The sequence below is a fragment of the Battus philenor genome, unplaced genomic scaffold (assembly GCF_028537555.1).
Source record: "Battus philenor isolate CCGP_79_NKW_IND1 unplaced genomic scaffold, ilBatPhil1.0.hap1 SCAF_3, whole genome shotgun sequence".
In the NCBI taxonomy this organism is placed as follows: domain Eukaryota; kingdom Metazoa; phylum Arthropoda; class Insecta; order Lepidoptera; family Papilionidae; genus Battus; species Battus philenor.
In genome coordinates, this window is record NW_027181693.1 from 4970098 (window position 1) to 4992030 (window position 21933).

General features: G+C 34.0%; 2 protein-coding genes across 8 annotated transcripts in view; one reads left to right on the plus strand and one right to left on the minus strand.

The window, feature by feature from the left end:
- LOC137927119 (guanine nucleotide exchange factor DBS-like) overlaps positions 1 to 2611 on the minus strand; it is a 117200-nt gene extending 114589 nt beyond the window's left edge. For all 3 annotated transcript variants that reach the window (XR_011107743.1, XM_068770920.1, XM_068770925.1), the window contains exon 1: positions 2269 to 2611. Coding sequence is in view for 2 of the 3 variants with exons in the window: in XM_068770920.1 (XP_068627021.1) it covers positions 2269 to 2437 (169 nt within the window). In the remaining variant the exon portion in view is untranslated. The remainder of the gene's footprint in view (positions 1 to 2268) is intronic.
- Positions 2612 to 3039: 428 nt separating this feature from the next.
- On the plus strand, positions 3040 to 21798 carry LOC137926502 (glycogenin-2-like). Of its 5 annotated transcripts, none has more exons than XM_068770113.1 (9): positions 3040 to 3149; positions 9454 to 9589; positions 10607 to 10781; positions 13071 to 13233; positions 14864 to 14990; positions 15694 to 15865; positions 16839 to 18356; positions 18680 to 19805; positions 20969 to 21798. In XM_068770113.1, the coding sequence occupies exons 1-9, from the start codon at positions 3143 to 3145 to the stop codon at positions 21454 to 21456; spliced, it is 3912 nt and encodes a 1303-aa protein (XP_068626214.1). In that variant the 5' UTR covers positions 3040 to 3142; the 3' UTR covers positions 21457 to 21798. The 5 variants fall into 5 exon arrangements, with proteins under 5 accessions (XP_068626214.1, XP_068626216.1, XP_068626217.1 ...); XM_068770115.1 differs by lacking the exon at positions 16839 to 18356 and adding an exon at positions 20090 to 20132 and having other exon boundaries at positions 20969 to 21058; XM_068770116.1 differs by lacking the exons at positions 16839 to 18356; positions 20969 to 21798 and adding exons at positions 20090 to 20132; positions 20874 to 20959.
- The last annotated feature ends 135 nt before the right edge of the window (positions 21799 to 21933 follow it).

Genomic DNA, 21933 nt, shown 5'->3' on the forward strand with positions numbered 1-21933 from the left:
CAGCCTTCCAATTCGATGGAATAATACGTAATGTAGCAGTCCATGTCAATTTTTTTTGGACCGGGCTTTCACTGCTGCCCTAGTGGTATTTGCAGATTGACGAGGCCAGAACGCAGAGGTCAGTTAATCTCTTAGGGTAGCGAAACTTTAAGACTCCAAGAAGGGTCCCGGGCTAGCGGACCGTACAACAATTTTACTGGATAGAGTTCCGAGTCGAGGCTTCGACGCCGATGGCGTTTAGTTTTCAAGCGTCTTCCGAACTCTGCCACTCTTAAGGCGAAGTTATTGATACCAACAAGTAACAGCGTTACATCATGACGGGAATGATAATTTTTAATATTTATACGTATTTTAAATATAACACTGCAATAATTCATATACGTGAAGTGAGTATTAAAATTGTGAGGCTGGAAAATACAATACGCATCAGATTAATCAGTTACGGTTATCGCGAGGGTCCGCACTGACGTGGAACACACGAACATTCAACTTTTAGTGCCGTATTCCTTTGCATTTTATAATTATTTTTTTATTATAACCAAACTGCTTCCACAGCTCTACATATTTGCTTATGTCAATTGTATTTTTAGATTATACTTTTTGAACTTAACTTACTATTGTAACAAAATTGATTTACGTATGTTTAAATATTTTGACTTGTCTTGTTTAAACGTATTCGTGAAGTCGGATTTTTTATATAATCAGAGACGATACAGTATAACAAATAGATATCTCTTAAACTAAAAAAATATTATACAACATATTTATTTACGCGTTTCCGTTACGTGTTATAAGAGCGGTGTATAACTTTAACATAGCATTAAATATATACGTGAGAAAAAATACCAACTTTTATTAATAACGGAATTAAAGTTCAATGTAGCTTGAATTGTTTTACCTCGTTGCCTAATTTTAATAAAAAAGTGATTTTGAACGAGAAATTGGCTCTTAAATTTGTATATGCCTATAGACGTTATGGATTCAATATGGGTAATATAATTTCTCTTATTGTCTTGTTTTCAAAATATTCCAAAAGAGTAATTAATTTTAATTGTTTTCCTATGGTCATAAATAGAGTATTTCTTATGACATTCAGATACTTTTTAAACACTTCAAAGTTATATTTACTTATCTACATAATAGTATAAAAATATTTAGGCAGTCACATTTAATGCAAAATTCTTTTGTAGGTGATACCTATTTCTGAAGCGAAATAGTGAATGAATTGAAGTTAGCGTCTATATTGAAGCATTCATGTGAAATATCTGGCCCGGTAGCACCTTTCATCCTATGGTGACAAACGCATTGTCGGCGATACAATTATCTACTTTTAAAGTTAAAAGAATTTCCCATCGGCGTCCTAGATCATTTCATAGAATATATGAGGCAAACAGTTTTTTTTTTACTATTAAACAAACTTACTCTAACTTATTAACATCTACGATTTGCACGTAATGTATGGTTCTATAATGTTACGCTATGTTATACATGATGCATGTCAAAACGAATAACAAAGAGTTAAGAGAATAATAAACAAGAGTAAAATGATTATAAAGAAACAGTGTTAATATTGGACAACGTATTTAGCAGTTTTATATATGAAATCATCATAATTATTTGGAAAATATGTTCACAGACAGTCGTTGACCTTCACCTTGGACTATAGGGGATACTTATAGGTTCACCAAAATTGAATTATATGAAGAATATTAGTTACATGTATATTGTTAGATAAGATAAAAATTATATTACACGTGGATAAGCTAAATTTAGTAAATAAATTAGAAATTTACTTTACTACTTGTTATTAATTTAAACGTGCCTATGCATAAAAAATGGATAGTCGTAACATATCGCTATCAAAATTTTATTACAAAAACTGTACCGAAATTTATAGTTTGATTTTTTTTTAAATTACTCTAAGAAACAATCCATAATTGTTTTCAGTACAGCCAGCAATAACTGAATGTACATATTATTTATAAATAAAAGTGTAAGTACTATTAACATTATAAAATAATATTGTTATCCTATAGAATACATATTTATTGACAAATATATGCAGACGTTAAAGCCATTAAGAAATTATTTAAGTGGTTATGTAAACCAATTTAAAGAATTACAAGATATAATACTTTTTAATTGATTATACGTACGTTATATGTACAACAAGAACACGTTATAATTTTTATATAATATATTTCAATAAACTCGGTGAATGACTTACTCTTCTTCGTTCAAAAAATTATAAGAAATATCTTAACTTACCGACTGCTGTATCCAGAGCAAAGCAGCTGCTCCGGGACTTGACAACTGCGCCTGCCGAGGGTCCGTCAGGCCACTCCATTTTCTCCTCCATGGCTTTCGAGGCGCTTCTCTTAAACTGTTCTAAAAAACTGTCTATTTGCGTCTCTAAACTCGTTGGCGAGTTAGCCATCGTTTCCACCGAAACACCAAAAACAAACACAATTCAATATTGTCCAGCCTATAACATTTTCGTTCTGCGGTTCTATTTTTTCGGATATCGGAATTTGTACGATACCATCTTACTGCCGGGACCTCGTGTGGTATATAGCTTTAACATTTTTTTATCCAAATTCGTTCATCGTCCCTAATTTATGTAATAATAAATTAAAAATCACCGCAAATCGCCGCAGGTATGAAAGAAACTATAGCAACATGCAGCGATGTGATTCTACTACAAGTACCGTTATTCTATATATGGCATCGAAAATAAAGCGACTTCCACCGACATCTATCGATCGTCGCAAACAGCTGTACGTTTAGGGTTGCCATTGTAATTTCTTATGTAGCATGGAAATATACCAAAGCTTTTTTTTAAACTAAATTTTTAAATTTAAATTATAAGGATATACTAATTTAAATAGAAGTGAATAATTAGTATCATATTAATGATCTTCGTTTGATTTTAAAGTTACACTTTACAATGTATGGGAGATGACGTTTCGGTTCTAGCAAGCGTGAAGTTAGCCGACGTTCGCAGCGCCGCGAGGGGATAGCCTTAGCTTGATCGCGCACGTTGCTTGCATTTACTAGTGTTGCGCGAGAAGCGCGTGTAGATTGTGATACATTATTAGGGGTGACTAAAATTGTCACGAACGAGACTACACCGGGCGGCATAATGTCAAGTAAGAATAATTATTTTTAATTAAATAAATTTTCTACTGTAATTAAATTTCTCATCGGTGTCAATACTCAGTTTCATTATAATTAAATAGGGTAGATATAAAATTTTCGTTACTTATTCAATGCAAAGAAATTAAAAAGTTTAAATTAGCTTTTTTTAATTTACGACATTCGCTTCATTATTAGGCGATACATATAATATTTTGTGTTTTTATATTGAAAACTATTTCGTGCCAATATTATAATTTAGTAGGGTAAATTAGAAAAGTTTTATTTTTTATAAATTTTGTCTAAATTTTATAATATAAAATATTTGAGTTGAAATAATAAAAGTATGATAAAATGACATAGTTTTTTTTTAACAATCTGTAGAATAAAAAGGATAAAAAGTGGTAAATATTATTTACGAAAAAATAAATATCTTCTCATATCGGAGCGTTATTAAATAATAAATATTGAATGCAATATGTCATACACACAAGCACAGGTTGCGTATGTGTTATCAGATTAAATTCTAAGAGATTGTAAACAGACTAATGTTATCAGCTAACTACTTCTGAATAATACTATACATGTAACGATTTGTTCTATTCAAACTGAGTGGACATGACCATGAACTCTATTCTTGCAAATATTTTCTAATGCTAATTAACGAATCACTGACGTATTAGTATTTAAATACCGGTACACAAATGCAATACCAAACATTTAGAAACTAAAAATAAAATATCTTTTAAACTCCTATAGAATATTACCTGCGGTTTTAGAAATTCAATACCATTTGCAGAAGTTCACCCGACCCGATTTCATTACAAGTAGCCAATATGGCCATATTACCATTATTTGTTATTCGTTGTCATGCTAACGCAGAATCTGGAACAATGAAGTCAATCCATAACTTTCAGGGAAATCGTAAAAGAACGCCTTACGTAACAACAATTTTGCTTCTAATGAGGATTTATTGATCTTCTATAGCTTTGATAAACGCCTATCCTACGTGTCATATTTATTTTCGTGTCGGTACTCTGAATTTAAAATATATCATGCATTATGGATTGTTAAGTCGCTCCGGTTTTGATTTAAATATTATTATTTAATATACCTAAAATTTGGATCATTATTTCTTTATCTTTACGTCTTTACAAAAAAGGGTACAATATGTTTTGTCGATTTTAATGAACTTGGTTGTTAATTAAAAATCATTACTCGAACTCCGAACTCGGTTGACGATATGGTCAAGTTTCTATATGTCGGTTGTTAGTTCATTTAATTATGAATTATGTGAACATGGACTGTGATTTGTACCGTTGCATGTTTAGTTTTTACGTTTTAATGCTGTTCGAATATTTATGCACAAACTTTGACAAAGTACATGACTACAAGTTAAGCGGTTGGCTGCTCGCATGGTTTCCCGCCGGACCGGCCGCACCTAAATAGAAACCGCAGGGACATTGCTCCCGTCTCCCCAGCCGCGTCTGATCCTGCGCCGCTGTTCTCAAGTGCCTTATTGGGTTCCATCGTAACATACCATAATGCTATTTAAAGTACAAACAGTACGACCAGAAGTTAACAAATCCTTAATTGATTGGAATGTACGCATATATAATCAATTTCCACGGTTTTTAAACTTTCGTTTTATTCGTTTCAGTACAAAAGTAAAAGTACATTTTTAAATAAACCTAATTCAAAAGTTTATGGTTGATCAAAATTTTTTGGAATTTTGGTTCGTTGACTCATTGACATGATTGATATTATAATGTATACATTAAGAATTGTTAAATTTTATTTAAATAGAGCAACTATTGAGTTTCTAGCCGGCTCTTCTCATCTGATCATCATCCCGAGCCTTACTCATTATGTTTAAATAATTGACGATACAAAAGTGGCGTGTAAATGTCTCCTTGAATAAAGGCATTTTGAATTTCGAACAAACAAGTTTATACCAGATTGACGGACATCCTGACGCCCGTGTTCAACGATGACGCCTTGGATTTTATCGATCAATAAACATTTCGCTCGCGTTATGAAAAACAAACATTGAATGTATGCGAATATTAGACAGGATTCTTAAATAAACCATCATGATAATAAATAAATTAACTTGCAGTGTGTTACACGATTCAGGCCTTTCAAGTATTTTTATATTTATAAAAGTAAAGAATCTATAAGAGTTATAAAATAATTAAGTAAAATGAATTTTCATAACATAAATACAAAATTTAATAACTGGGTAATGTGAAACTGATTAATTTTACAATTTAAAATTCCAAAATATCCAAAGTAACGTAACATACAAGGCCAGTGCTATTATAACAGAATTTAGCTAAGCAGCAAGTTAAATTTTAATTATTTAAATATTATGTATAAAAACAGAAAATATGTAAAAAATGGATCAATAATTACATTTCAAATAATTAAAAGTGGTTGAAATAGTAATTTTGCGGTTTAGTTTAAAGCAGTTATTAAAATACATATTTAAAAAATTTATGATCACTGAATTGACACTATAATATGTAATATGTATCAAAAGTATAAATAATTTATTCTCGTTTACAATCTTAAAAGAAAAACACTGCTGGTTATAAATCAAAATCTTAAAATAAAATAGACGCTGGATTATTTTGTTGGAGTATTTCCCGAAATCAAATTTGAATCTTCTATATTTATTAAATGTGTATTTTAGTCTAAGAATTGTAGATAATAATATTTTCGTTGTAAACTCTGAATGTAAAATATTCTGCGTGAACTGCGTTCGGAAATGTGAATTGTTTTAAAATGGACACGACACCAAACGATACTGATCGTATTATCGCGGAATGCAAGAATGTCTGCAGCATAGACGACTGCTGTGACCATACACGCATGAAAAGACGATTGTGACTAAACTAGAAGTCTTAATAACATAAATATAATTGTCGATATACCAGTCTATTATTATCGGTTTTACTCTGTCCGTATATTTTTAATTGAAAAATTGTTCGTAATGACACAGCAATTATTTTAGTTCGTGATACAAAAATTACATACTTCATGTCAGTTTCTTCACCAGACGTTCACTACAAGGTATAGCACCATAAAAATCGCTACGTTCGCCTGTCTTGCGTATTTATATACGCTTACTATATTCACCATTTCGTTAAGGCCCAATAAAACTAAGAAAAAAAAATTTCTAAAAATTAAAAAAGAATGAAAAATAAAGGGTAACTACTTAATAATTGAATTTAATAAATCACATATTTTAATAAAGTATTAAAAAAATATCAGGAAAATCCATGTACTTCCCGGAAACCGGGTGAATTTAGCTGCCAGTGAATATCTGACGCCGTCCAGCGGTTTTATTTTCAATTTTATTTGTGTCGCGCTATTTTGGATCTGAACGTGCGGCACTTGTCTATTACACGGTGGCTCGGGTGGCCCACGCGTGCTGTTAATATTTAAGTAAATATTTTACGGGGTATTTAGAACACAATGATGTTTACATATTTATGTGGGAGTAGTGTAAAGACGCAGTTGACACGGGACATTATATATAAATGCGATGACAATACATATAAATACATATTCATGAATTTTACATCGATTCAAGACATCGATTGTCCAATTTTCATTTGATGAAAATAAATATTTTTTACATAATTCCTCAACCAATTTTAATTTCTCGGGAATTTATTTAGTACATTACTTAAATTGAAAAATAGTAGTTAATCATATTTGTATCGTTTTTTTTAATATTTTTTATACAAGTTGTAGATTAACGGAATAAAAACGAAAAAGTCATTAAAACAAACTTTTTTTTTAATTTTCCTTTGTTTACCTGCTCTATTGCAATAATTTTACATGTGATTAACACAAATTTATATAACGAATAGAAGAAAAAGAAAAACAATTTCAGCGAGTTATCTGGTAATAAATAGATCACGACGAAGGTTACCTTCTCTGATATCGGCTGCATAACCGACTTTCCACGCATATTGGTTGGGTTTCGAAAAGAAAGCTAGACGCTTGTTTTAAAAACAACATGATTTTCTTTCATTTTTAACGATAAATAATGGTTGTTTATTAAAATTACATTACATTGAATAGGTCTAAAATTAGTGATGCCAATGTTCAAAAATTGGTCAGGTCGTGTTTAGTCATTATGATAAATATAAGTTACAACGATGTTACAATCCACATATAGATTTGATTAATATAGAGTAGTAGTGTATTCTTTATTATTTATACGAATGGACGTCGTGAACGTAATGGGGAAGCCAATTGTGGACAGACCACGTGCCAGTACAATTTCGCGCGGCTGTTGAGCGCATCTACGCATCTCGACGTCCATGAACAGCAAACTGCGCATTTTCTCACTCCCAGTGACGAAGCAGCCTGTCAGACACAAGGAACGGGGAATGGCGTAATACACCAAAACAGTGATTTCTATGTTATTTTAGAAATGTATGCACGTCATTGGCAAGAGGTATCGGTGTGATTAAATTTGTAAGCGCCGTTATAAATGTGTTTGTTTAGCTGAATTTATCGCATCTTCAAATTCTTTATTTGTTAAATTAATTTGCTTTATGTAAGAGAGTTTAATGGCGTAATTATAAAAAAAGTCCTGCGATGTTCAAATAAAAACTTCTTGTGTGTAAAATCTATGTATAATATAAATAAATCCCTTTTTCCCTTGGTCACGTTGAAAACGACTTGATTGATTTCTCTCAACTTTTTATTTATAAGTTTCTTAATACCTTGTAGAAGGTTCTAATAGCAACAGAGTTTCAGAAAATTCCGCAAAACTTCAAAAAAAAACTCAAAAAATATAATGACTCCGTCAACTTACTAACGTCAACTACTTAACATAAGTGGGTTTTAATATAGAGTAAGTACAGTTACGGCTCCGAGTAAAAGAGATGCATGAAAATAGGCGTGTCTGCAAGTCTTAACTGAAGATTTGATGCGTTCGTCTGTAAACAAAAAAGGCTGTTTCTTACCTTTATCTGCTATAAATATAAATATAAGTTTATGTAATATCCCAGCTATAGTTATTAAAGTTTTAAATAACTTTCTACTAAACTTAACCTTTCTAAGACGCTAGATGCAACTTAGACCGCTCCTATTGGAAAACAATGCAGGAGGCCTATGTCCAACAGGCATCTACGAAATCATATTATTATAACGAAGTTGGTCATTTTATTACTGACTACTTGTGCTTGCATTATAAAATGTCGATATGTAATGTTTTTCGTCTTATTATTACGTTCAAACACTTTTTTTTTAAATTAAATACAAAAAGCATATATATAAAATCGATTATATTGATACAAACAACAAAACAAGAGACAACAAAAAAAGAGTTAATAATTATTAAATTATAAAAATTATTTACGATTTGTGCTACATAATTGTTATAGCGTATAATAAAGATTAAAAAGTCATTATTTATTTTGTATCCCGCATAAACAACTACACGTTACTTAAAAGTTAACTATATGGTTTAAAGGAATAAAAACTGAATCGTAATGCATTTGTCCTTGCTACAAATAGTATGGTAGGCGAGTGTGGCCGGTAATCATTGGATAATGTCACATCACAGAATGTGCCAGCGTTTAACGGAACCTGGAAATCCAATCATCGGTAAACAGATATTCATTATAAGATCCCGCATAGGTATTATTATAGTTTATCAAGCGCAGTTTGTAGGTATATAATGTCCATACATCAGATTACACTTTGTGAACTGAGAACACATACATATAAACACGTAAAGCGTAAATAATACTGGATATATTGGGGGACCGGAAAGTAATGTCGTTTCTGTCGGCATATTTTACAGAAAAAAACTATTGATTTTTACCGCTCCGGCATTGAAAATTTGTATACTCGATGGCGAAAGGTTGTTGATAACGAAGGGGAATATATTATTGATTAGAAATAAAATCTTTTAAAAATATAGTCGTGTGAATTTAACTTAAGAAAGCGACATTACTTTCCGGTCCCCCCAATATTTAACATTACGCTCTTTCGTTGATGTTGAGTAAACGTAGAAGCTGGTTAGGTTACCGTATTGATCATTAGTTTATAAAATGGTCTTGGTGGACTCAGAGGGTTAGATTAGTGTAATCAAAAAACTGAGGTTCACAATTCATTAGCAGTGGTCTACGAAGATGTATCTGCTTTCAATAGTGCAAAACTAAAAATATGGCATGACTTCACCAAGTAGTTGTGGGGGATCCCCCGTAACCAGTTGAATTTGGAAGATGGTCTTTGAAAAAAACTTTTGGTTTTTTGAACGTCCGTACTAATTTTTTTGAATTGTTTCAGGCCGAGCATGGGTAACGTTGGCCACAAACGATTCTTACGGCCTTGGTGCCTTGGTGCTGGCGCACTCGCTGCGCCGCGCCGGGTCCGTCTACCCGGCCGTTGTGCTTATCACACCCTCCGTCACTGACGCCATGAGGTACCCCACCACCAATTCAACGGAGTTTCATTATCATCGCCATAATTTCAGCTATGAACATCTGCTGTAGGAGATTAACCTCCCCATAGATTTGCAATGGGAGCCGTATTTAGAAGGTCGTCCGTACATGGACATGTTTTGCTGCGCCTGTCAGTCAGCCCTTGGTTTCCATTCCTTGGTATATTGCTTGCCCACCGCTACTTCAACTTATAAGACGAGTTTATTTAGCCGAAGTGAAATTGTTTTTTTATATATCACCGACATAACAAATTTATAAAATAAAATAAATCCTCCTAAACTTTGGAGGGTAAGCGAAAAATTTGCACTACGTGTCTCAACAGTTTACTCAGTGCCAAACGACGTATTTGTGTAATGATCTAATATGTATGACAAATACACAGTGTACAGAATGGAATTTCAGGTATTGCTAGTGCCGATTTACTTAAAATATTTGATCAAAAAGTTATTTATTTATTTTAGATATTTACTATAGGTCAGAAACGCATTCACATGTCTGTGAATCATTATGCTCTAAAATGTTTGGTGTTTTATTCTTATGTAAATAATTTTTACATCAACTTTTACGTATAGATTGTAAAATATGGTAAATAATTTGACATTTATATAAAGGCATGAATACGCATAAAGTATGCGTACCTTTGTTTATGATTTGACTATAATTAATTCTTATATATTGTATTACAGAATTTTATGATATCTTTTAACTCTTGTTGCTGAGTTAAATATATAAGTAAAACAATTTTTTTATCCAAATTTTCAAACTTTATCTAATACAAAAATGACTAACTTGAATAAGAAAATTCTCGTTCGTTTTTAAATGTTTTGCTTCTCTTAATGTCTACATTTCAATTAGTTCCCTTTTTTAATCTTTAACTGCATATTTTGAGGAGAGGTAACCTATATCTAATATCATACTACGATCTTCATTCTTGGGTTAAATTTGTTTGACTTTTCTATTACGTGTTCTGTCAAACAATTCGCCTGTATAACCTTCAGGGAACGTCTACGGGGCGTCTTCGCGGAGGTGGTGACAGTGGACGTCCTGGATTCCGGAGACGCTGCGCATCTGGCGCTGCTGCAGCGTCCAGAACTAGGGATCACCTTTACCAAGATCCACTGTTGGAATCTCACTCAGTACGAGAAGTGTGTCTTCCTCGACGCCGACACTCTGGTATGTTCTTTTTAGTCATCATTATGTCCATAGCATTGTTGTCTCAGAATAAACATTTTAATTATACAGAACAAGAAAAAATCTTTTTCATAAAACCTTAAAATGGGATGTTTCAAGTAGTATCAATATTTGCTACATTCATAATTCAAGATATTTAAATTTTAAAGTGAATATTTGCGATAGTCTCCGATTCTTGTTTTGAGAGCTCGTTGATAAAGAGTCATTATCGATGCACAACACTCAATATGAATATACATAAATTGTTTTGCGCGTATAATTGTTTATGTATACGTAACTGTCTTTTATAACGGTCTGAATATCTTGTCTGTTCATGTAAGATCCAGGTCAATACTAATTTCAGAAAATTGGTAACAAACAACTGTGTACAGTTTAACAATGCATTCCCACGTAATGTCTTTAAATGATCTTGTAATAAATTTAATAACTTCTAAAACATCCTATTATTCTGTAAACGATCTTTTAAATGATAATAGAACTTAGGAATGAATTGCTCTAACTACTGTAGGAATATCTTCTCAGATCTGGGCGCGATTGGATCCCTCGCAGTTTTAAATTGAAAGTTGCCTTATAGGGGAGTTTAATCTGCTTAATATAAATCTCTGGCATTCTTCTTATGACGTGCAAAAGTGTTCGTGTGTAAAATAAAAATAATTCTAAAATGTTTCTTGTAGGTTGTATACTACGGCGTAACTTTAAAATACTTTAGATTTTTGTTTTTTTTTTTCATGTAACCAGCGATTTGCAGTTTGTTTATTTTGTATAAAAATGTTGCCATCGTTAATTCTAGAATGGCAATGTATTAAACCAGACGCTAATAAAAATTGTATATTTTCACTAGCACGGCTCGGCAAGCAATAAAAAGTGCCAATTGAACTACGAACCTTGTATTTACTAACGGGATGTTCTATTTGAGTTAGTTACAGAATTTTGTTTCTATGTGCCATCCGATTTTTGATTAACGACTTTATTCGAAAGTCGTTAATCTATTTCGATTAGTCGATGTTTATATGATAAGAAAGTCAATGTTACCGGATGTGATCGTCCGTTCGGTAACTCGAGATGACAAGACGTATAACCGTGGCCCGAATATTTCTTCACAGTATTTTTGGATGAACTCCAAATTTCTAATTCACTTTCATTGTTTGCTTCTTTCTAACGTGACGTACAAAACGCGTGAGTTACAGCGACTGGAAGGCACCAGTTGGTTCCCGATATAATAAAGCATGTATGAAACATTCAATTACATAAGACTCGGGCGCCAGAAAAAAAAATGATCTTCTTAATTTTTCGTTCATATAAACGATGAGATAGCGCGTCGTTGGATTCCATTGACATACCACGCATCATTATCGTGGGTTATTGTGTCAAACGAAGTTTTATCCGTTTACAGATAAAAGTACTTAATAATTTATTCACTATTAATTTGAGTTTACGTGAGAAGCGGCTTAATTTAGACGGCTTCTGATAAAGCGGACAGAGTTATGTTTCCAGGAAAAAATACTACAAATTGGATTTGTTAGATCACAGAGATGTGCTGAGCGTTCTCAAGGCCGATTAATTGAATTAGACTATGTAGGATGTACACACTAATCCTATTTATTGGATTTCGATTGACAGTAAATGTATCTCAATTTATCGTTTTATAGAACGGTCATGTTACCGTTGCATGATGACACGATATCGCATTACTAATTCTATTTTTAAATAACATACTGCATAGTAACTCGTTCTTTACTTTTAATAATGATTTATTTTTTATTTTTAAGCGGTACACGCATATTATGGACGTAGTATGTTACATCGTATATCGATATGATCAATATATTTCTAATATGCGAAAATGGTTTGTTTGTTTCTAAGTGATAAATCAATCAATTATAATAGTTCGGAGACAAAGTTTTCTCGAGTTTTTTTAAGTTTGTTTACGCTTAACTATAGTATATAGGTGCCATTTTGTTTGATGCCATCTTGTAGGTCGTCTTGATGACGTGTTGCGGTAGCAATTTTGGATTTTTGATCCAAAAACAGCGATCAGTAGTTCTGGCAGTTTTCTGTTGAACCAAGAATGTGATTGTTGTGTCTGGCGGCAAAAGCTGATCCGAGTTTTACCACAAACTGTGAAGCCTGACTGATCATCGATCACGAACATTTTCGCATCAAATTGAACTCTTATGGTATTATTCTAAAGGTCACAAGTGGTTACAGTTAATAAACCTAAGTAGATAATAATACGAATAAATTAATAAATAAATGACACTGCCGGTCTAGGTGGTGCAAAATTGCGACGAATTGTTCGAACGGGAAGAGTTGTCTGCTGCACCAGATGTCGGTTGGCCCGATTGCTTCAACTCCGGTGTGTTCGTGTACAAGCCCTCGGCCGAGACGTTCAGTGCTCTAATAAACTTCGCCCAAGAGCGCGGCAGCTTCGACGGTGAGTTTAAAAATTACTACATCTAGAATCAAAATATTTCTATGTTATATAAGTACCTGCTGAATTCTCTGAAGTGTTTAGTAATATGGTTATTTATATTGTGCTATGAATAGTTTGGAGGAACAAAATTCTGTGTGAGCTCTTCGTCTTAACAATTAACAGTATTATATCCGGCATTTAATTTGGCACATCGGAAATATTAATCTTTAAGAAACACTATCGGTTTTAACCACTCCATATACATAGAGGCTGATTAAAATTAGGTGTAAAAGCTTTAAAACAGTATAGCCAAATTATTATCAAATAATGTATGGTACAGCCTATTCAAAAATAAATGGTTTCGGATATAATAAATAATTGATAAAATATTAACAAAAAGCGTTTTCTAAATTCGGATTACTACATGTTAAAAGTAATTATTGTATACAATCGGTTGCATAAAAATTAATGCAACATATTTCAAGACCTTATTTTACCTATATTACTATATATTTATGATCATTCTGTATGTCATTTATTGGTTGTCGACGGAGCACTAAGCGATAAAGTCAGCGTTCTGAACCCAACCGATCTTTGCTGTGTAACTATTTTGCACGATGTCTGAATTGAAACGCCTGGTCATATACGTCTTATTAATTCTGTAATTGCGTTAACCACGGCGCTTTCAAATCGAATCATGGTAATGTTTACGATTTACCTTTCAGCGGGGACACTTATTTAGATGGGTTCTACCAAAAGACACCAATAAATATTTGCTATTTTTATATGCAAGGAAAAGTAAAGTTTTAAGTAAAATTATTTTAAATGATCTACAATGTATGTTTACTGGTCGGTACAATTAGATGTGCTTTTTACAAGATACCGTAAAAACTGGCTGGACCAAAAGTTTGAATACTAAAAATCTGTAATACATTTGTAATAATAGAAACTTAATTTTTAATAAAATTTCGAAAATGTTGTTGGAGTACAATTTATAAAATTATTACAAATAAATTGATGAAAAAGGCATATTATTCGATGTAGGAATATTAAAATGACAAGAATCTTTAGCAATGACGTTGCTTGATTATTTTCTCTTCATTTATGCAGTTCGGGCAGAAAGTGTATGTGCATAAATCGGAGTTGTTAAAATTTTTAAAATATGTGCTGTTGTAGAGTATATTCTTGCTTCTTCTCCATAATTATAACATCTTGCGAAGTAAAAATATAAGAGATTTAATAAAAGAACAGTTGACGATCAATAGAAGTTATGTTAAAATTTCCTTTGTTGGATAAATGTAATTCATCTTTATATTTTATTATTATATGAAGTAATTATATATTAAAAGAAATAAAATATTTGTTAAATGTTATAAAGTTAATTTAAATATCTGATTCGTGAAATAACATGTTTACGCGTAACCTTGTAGTTTGCCTGTTATCATTTTTATAAAAAATATCTGAATTATGTTTATAACTAAGTTGATTTTTCTGGTGCGAGGACCCTACCTTTCCGTAGTACACTTTTGATTTATCTATGACGAAAGGTAGAGACTTTTTTGTTATTTGTATCGCCTATAACAAAATACAAATTAATAGTTATAATAAGGTAACTATTTTTATGAAATACGGTTATTGATTCCGTATGCAGGCGGCGACCAGGGCTTGCTGAACTCTTATTTCTCGGACTGGGCCCACGGCGACATCGGCAAACATCTTCCCTTCCTCTACAATGTCACCTCCGCGGCCTTTTACTCCTATCTGCCCGCACTCAAACAGTAAGTACCGCTTCAAAAAAGAATAATTATTTTTCATTAGTTTAACACTAATATGTATGAATGAGGCCATATTCATAAATTTCTAATAAAGATGAGTTTAACATATATTTTTTTTAAAGTTGATTTTTAATTTTTCATAAATGTTCTCATTATAGTAAATTAAATAAGTACTATTATAGTGACGGAATTCATACGTCATTGTAATAAAGTCATGTAACAGAAATGAAATGAAAGAATGTAGAAATAGTCGATTTATTCCTGTATTCATATCATTGTATGGGCTCATTCAAATTGACCACTTTTGTATGTTATAAGAAGAATGCTTAAAAACTCGAATATGACAGAAAGTAGAATCAGATTGAACAACTCTATAAGGCAGTCTTCTACTTAAAACTATGATGGTTTCAAGCGCGTCTTGATTTGAAACCCACAACAAATTAAGACTTCTTTTTGTTGTCACTGAGCAATTAATTCCCAAGTTACGTTGTCTACTTAAAAAAATCATCACGCTACAACAGGATCTTTTTGGTGTTTTATGTTTTCTATAATGTTTTATATGTACTCTACATAATATCAAAATAATAATTATTTAAAAAAAAATTGACTTTTACATAATAACGAAATTATCAAAGAGAGTGTAGGTAATGTCACTTAATAAATCGAATAGAATTTGTTTCTTAGGAGATGTTTTTGAAATTTCTAGTTACGGGCAAAATCTTAAGATAATTCACTTTATCGGCGCTGCTAAGCCTTGGCTGCAACAGTTCAACTGGGAGTCACGCAGCGTTGACGCTCCAGAGCACCTCAAAGAATTACTGCAACTGTGGTGGGACTTATTTGTCTCACAAGTACACCCTCAGCTCGATACAACAATGGTAAGTTCACCATTACCAACTTGTAAAATTATGTGTTCTTACGCTATGGTAAGCTATGTTAAGTTTAAAATTTTGTAAGCAATACAAATGTCAGAATACTTCATAACACGATTACATACTATAGAATTATAAGATCGATATTTAACCTCGTGGTGTTGAAATACGATACACTGGCGTTATATTACTCATTTATTGATATTGTTCTACGTGCAATTGGAGATCTATGCGGTATTTAATATCAAATATCATATACGACCACATTGTCTCTCTGCGGTATCGCGGCGACCAAGTCAGGGTACGATGTCTTATTAGATCTCATTCGCGGTTTATGTCTGACCCATGCAACATGTCTTCCAAGCTTACACAACAGGAATCAGATGTTACAGAGGTGAGATTTTATTTATTGAATTAGGCAATGTACTATCTGATCTTTTCCTTTTTTTTAAATAGATATATGATTTGATTTCTATAATGAAGAATTTTCGTTTGACTTGACATGCTCTGTAAATAATGTGAGATGTAAATTCTAAAACACGCTTGAATATAAGCTTGTGCACTGTTCTGCTGTTTGCGCACCTCTCGTTTATAAATCACAACGTTAGAACATTAATCTGAACATTTCTCCAAAATACTAACATTTTCTAACTGTTCGAAATTGTTAGCTTTTTGCACGGGAATCCTTTTTCATATTTAGCTCGGGAATGGAGTAGATGGTGTTGGTATTTTGGTGGAATGTCACCTCGTTGGCTACATAAACATACAATATGATCATTTTAAATATTTAAAACTTCTCATTATATAAAATCAACATTTTCCCACTGTATGTTTATTAGTTAGCGAATTGTTTATGTTTGTATGTACTAATAATTTAAATCAAGATTTTTGCACTAACTCGTTTAATTTCTGGTGCATAAATCTTGGTTAAAGTAATTTTGCATGCACTACCACTGAGCTTTCTCACTTCAACCTATAGGTTGAGGTTGAAGACGCCCCTTCGGCAATACCACCGCCACAAGAAACAGTCTTCCGAACTGAGCCAAGATCTGATTACAATCACTATAAACCAGTATTAGACCCAGAATCTGAATTCCTTTGGCACCGTCCAGAAGCACAGATACCGGATCCAGATATAATCGTGCCTACGATAGATATGTCTCAGTTTCATGATCCGTGGGATATATATCAAGGTTATATTCGTCCAATTACAGAAGATACAAAGAGTACATGTTCACATCAGCAAGTACTACAAGAGCAACAAGAAATTAGAAGACATGTTTGGGAATGTCCACCCTCACAGTTTCAACCAATTTCAGAACCAAATTATACTGAAATGCATCACTACAATACCAGCTACAATCAATCTGTTGTTGAAACTTCGGATAGCACAAGACATTACAATAATTCTCATCACAATGAAAGATACTGCGATATAGTTCCTCAGCAGGAAGCACATTACAATGAAATACATCACAATACTATTTCTCAAAATTTAACCCCCAACATTACTTCTCATGACAATGGTTCTCATCATCATGAATATCATTACACACCTCATCATCATGAATCTTTACACATACATTCACAATCGAAGAATGAATATCAATCGGAAGCTCATAATACAGAAATACATCAAGAACAAAATTTACAGAATACATATACACATTCAGATAGTGCACAATTATATGATATCTATGAAAAACAACAAAGCGAAAGTTACCACAATCACAATAAAGAAATTGAATCATTATCTAATCATAATTTTGATCAACGAAGTATTCATAATTATGCGGATTCAAATTATCCTGATGCTTCAACTGATTCTAATAATCGAAGTTATCACACATACGACATCTCACAAAATTCTGACAGATTTAAATCACAATCTATCGATCAACAACACTCAACAGTTGCAGAATCCTACAGTAACAATCAGCATGAACATCCTCTACCTCTACAATATAGAAATGAAGAAACCTATTCTACACATGAAGACCTTCACAATAGAAACACTACTTATAAAAATGATATTTATCCAACACATATAAACAATAGTGTACATGATTCCGTATTACATTTAAATCAATGTCAGGTAGATTCGACTCATTTACAAAAGCAATCAGAATCGTTTATACATTCTTTAAGAAACAAAATAGAATACGTATATTGCTTACATTTGGACCATGAAAGAGAACGAAATCGCCAAAAAGACAGAGGCGCTAAAGCTCAGAAGAATGTTAACGGTTTCGTATCTGAATCAGAAACTGATGAATTTGATGATTTTATTATTCCGCGTCATCCATATGATGGATTTTATTTAAGGCACAGAATGACTATAGACTCACGAGGTCGCAAGATATGCACGCACGAAATTCCGCCAACGCCAAGTCCGTCGCCTTCGATCTCACCTCCTGAGAGCCCAATATTCTTTGATGCTGTCTCTGAATTTTCATCACCAGAAGATACTTTTTCAGAAAGCATTGATCATGGACATGTAAGTAATGTCACTTATGTTCTAAATACTGGATAAGTCGGTACGTACATAAACAACTGTAAGTAATTTTATTGATAATCGTGTTTTTCTTTTTCATTACTTTTTCGTTTGAGAATGTAATTATAACTTGCTCAAGTACGTAGAGTGCATGTTTTTATAACTTAACCGAATTGCACGTTATTGTAAATTAACACAGAATTTTACTAAGAAAATACACTTATTTACAGAAATATAAGTATTAGTATATATTTTTACACATATTTTGACTTGCTTTACTTTCGTTGTGAGTTTAATACTTAATTTTATATAAAATTTGCTTACAGAGCGGAGTTGCAGGAAATTTAGCGCGTGTATCACCTGGTGCGGTTGGTACCCAACGCGAGGCACTTGATGAGCTGACTCGTCGCCAAGGATGGGAAGCAGGCAATATTGATTACATGGGCGCCGATTCCTTTGCCAATATTTGGGCAAAGATTTCTCAAACACTTAGTCAACCACCTGCATCGCCTCCGAAAGAGCCCACTCCTCCTCCCAAAGAATTGGACTTGCCACAAGTAGAGCCTACTGAACCCAAAGAATCTGAAATATCTTCTCCACCTGTTATTGATGAACAAAAATTAGAATCTCCTGTTGTACCTGAGCAGCAGAAAGTAATCCCTTTGACTGAAGAAGAGCCTAACAAAGTAGAAGCTCCTGCTGATGTGGTCACCCCGCCAGGAGTTTCAGCGCCTGCAGACGCTTCTATTCAATCTGTTGAACTCGCGCCCTCTGAAAGTTCTCTACCACCAAAGACGGAAGAAATGCCTGTAGAAGCTGCGACACCGGAACCTGCAGCGGCTCCCATTGATTCTGAATCTCAAAAATCCCAACCTAGCCTGCCAGGAACGGAGGTTGCACCTGCGGAAACCATTATAGAGGCTTCAGAGCCGCCTACAACAGATGTTGCAGTGTCCGAGGATGCAACTATCCCTGTCGAGACTGCTGCTATTCCTGTCGAATCTTCCGTTCCCGAACTACCAGCAGAGATTCCAGTTCCTGTAGTAGAAGCCGTCCTAGCGGAAGCTCAGGCTCCACTCGAAGCAGCTCCTTTAAAACCAGAGGAAGTTCCAGCACCAGTTATAGAAGCAAGTAGTCCTGAAATTTTAAATGTAGAAAGTAAGGCGGAAGCAGTAATAGGTGATGTACAAGAGAAGAAATCTGATGAAGTTTCGAAAACAGTCGATGAAGCGCCAAAAGAAGAATCTCCTAAAGAAGTTCCTGAACCAGCCCCTAGCGTAGCTCCCCAGGAGTTAGTAACTGTTGCAGGTGTCGAGGCACCCGCCGCAGCGAGTGATGTTGTCGGTACTCCGCCGAGGCCGGAAGGTATCTCTGTAGCAGCCGCCACCGATAGCCCTCCCTTAGCCAACACGCCTTCTAAAGAAGAAATTCCCGCTGAACCAGCTGCTAAAAGTAAGTAATTTTTATGCTGTTCTTCGTTCCGCCGATTTTTGAACGGCTTTGCACTCAGTTCTCACAGAGATCATTTTGCAGTTTTTGTTTTTCCAATTTCCACTAATATGTCATTAAGTATAAATTGTTTTACAAGGCAAAGATAATCGAATTGAGCGAACTGGACTAATCAGCTTTGTAAAGCAAGTTGCCCGTGTATTCTTTTATTTGTGCCGTTTTGTGCTGTTTGGTTTTTATGTTTATTTACTGAGCATACCTTTCAAAATTCGTATTATTTCTACCAGCTACCGAGGAGGCAGCTCAAGAGACGCGGCTTTGATAGACCAGGTAATAACAATATTTCACCTGGACTCAGCACAAATTTCTTTATACGTAAATATATATGCAAGGAGTAAAGAATATTGTGAATGTTACGATAAATATTATATTTATTAAGAAACATTTTCAGCTATGCAAGTGGAATAGTATTATCGTCATTTAGTTGGATAAAAATATCCAATGTCCTTGATATAGAATTTATGTAGTTCTTTAGAAATTGGGTTGCGTCCAAGTGGATATAATATGCAGGAACATGGAGTCAACTATAGCAAAATAGTGAAACTAATTTATGTGAACTAGCCTGTCATTGCTCTGATTAAAAACGATCGTTATAAATTTCCAATCGAGCAAAGTTTACTGCGAACGTCAAAGAGTTTCTCACAATTTTGCTGCAATTGAGTAAACTGCTATAAAATCATTTTGATTTTATTTTGCTTTTCATGTTATTTCAATTTCACACATTGCAAGGAACATTATTCAACGCTTGTCCTTCACGGTACATTTTCACTTACGCACAGCTAATCTCGTTCGATGTCATGTATACTGAAAGTACAATAAATGTGAATTATTTATTATGTATATATATATATTACTATTTCAATCTGCGATCAGGACACCTAATAGCTTACGTAATAATAATCCTTGTAATGTCATCGAGCCTGTGATCTCCGCTAACTGACACAGTTCTAACTTTCCGCTTGCATCGTTTCGAGTTAACCATGTAGCTCTGTTCCCTCAACTTTGTTCCAGGCGCTAACCGAGCTTGCTCTCTAATGTGACCGCGATACTAACGCCAAGTGTAACCGAAACGAGAGAAGTAAGGCGGGAATAAATTGGTTGTGTAGCGGAGGAGCGCCGCAAACCGGCGGGGAAGCTACAACTCCGTCCCCCCGCCGCCGCCGACCCACTGCCCACCCCTGATAGCGAGCTAGAAGACGCGGCCACTCTCGCCCAGTCCATCATCGCTAGCGAACTACGGACCCCCACAGTCACGTCGCCGACGCCACAGACCCCCGCTTCGCCCGCGCAGCCCAAACAAGAAAAACGACTCTCCGTCGAAGATCCTCAGCCGCCTACGCCGCCCTTAGGTTCGGTCTCTCTTTCACAAATCGGGGTCAAAGCTGCGAAAGGCAAATCTACGATAGCCGCGCAGATAGAGTCATCCGTGTCGGACAAGCCGGCGCCCACGTCTCCGACGACTGAACCCAAGGCACCCACGGAGGCTCCCAAAAAGAAAGTCGTGAAGAAGGTGCTTAAGAAAGATAGCGCGGCGAGCGGCGAGGCGCCCGTGCCGCCGCCGCGCAAGAAAGAAAAGAAGCCCAAAGAAAAATGAGCGCCCGCGCCACGCTCCCGATAGTTCCTCTGTGCCATAAATTTAACCTCTCCTAATCTTAACGTGTATTTTATATTCTAATAATTATGCTTTTACGTGCCTTAACACATACGATTTAGGATTTAATTTATATCAACTATTGTAACGTGTCCATTATTATTATCAATTTTTGTACGCGTATTTATTGTTTTATTTTTATTTATTATTTTATCAAATTGATTTATGATCGGAAACTTTATTTTAAATTTTATTTTAAATTAAATGTTATCTAATGAAGGACGAAATAATAATTATGAATTGATGATTTTTTTATGGAATTTTGTATTAAAATTATTAAATTAGTATGCGGTGTATTATTTCCTCACACAAACATTGTCAGTGGCCTAAGGAATGCATTTTTGATTAAAAAAAAAGTTTTATACTTCGACTTAACTATATTAACAGAGCCAAAATTTCATCAGCAACAACAGTTCAGAT

Excerpts from the sequence above, each read along its gene's own strand:
- LOC137926502 (XM_068770113.1), top strand. Across the intron at positions 18,357-18,679 it reads AAAGCATTGATCATGGACAT|AGCGGAGTTGCAGGAAATTT; the intron begins GTAAGTAATGTC and ends ATTTGCTTACAG. Across the intron at positions 19,806-20,968 it reads CGCTGAACCAGCTGCTAAAA|CGGAGGAGCGCCGCAAACCG; the intron begins GTAAGTAATTTT and ends TTGGTTGTGTAG.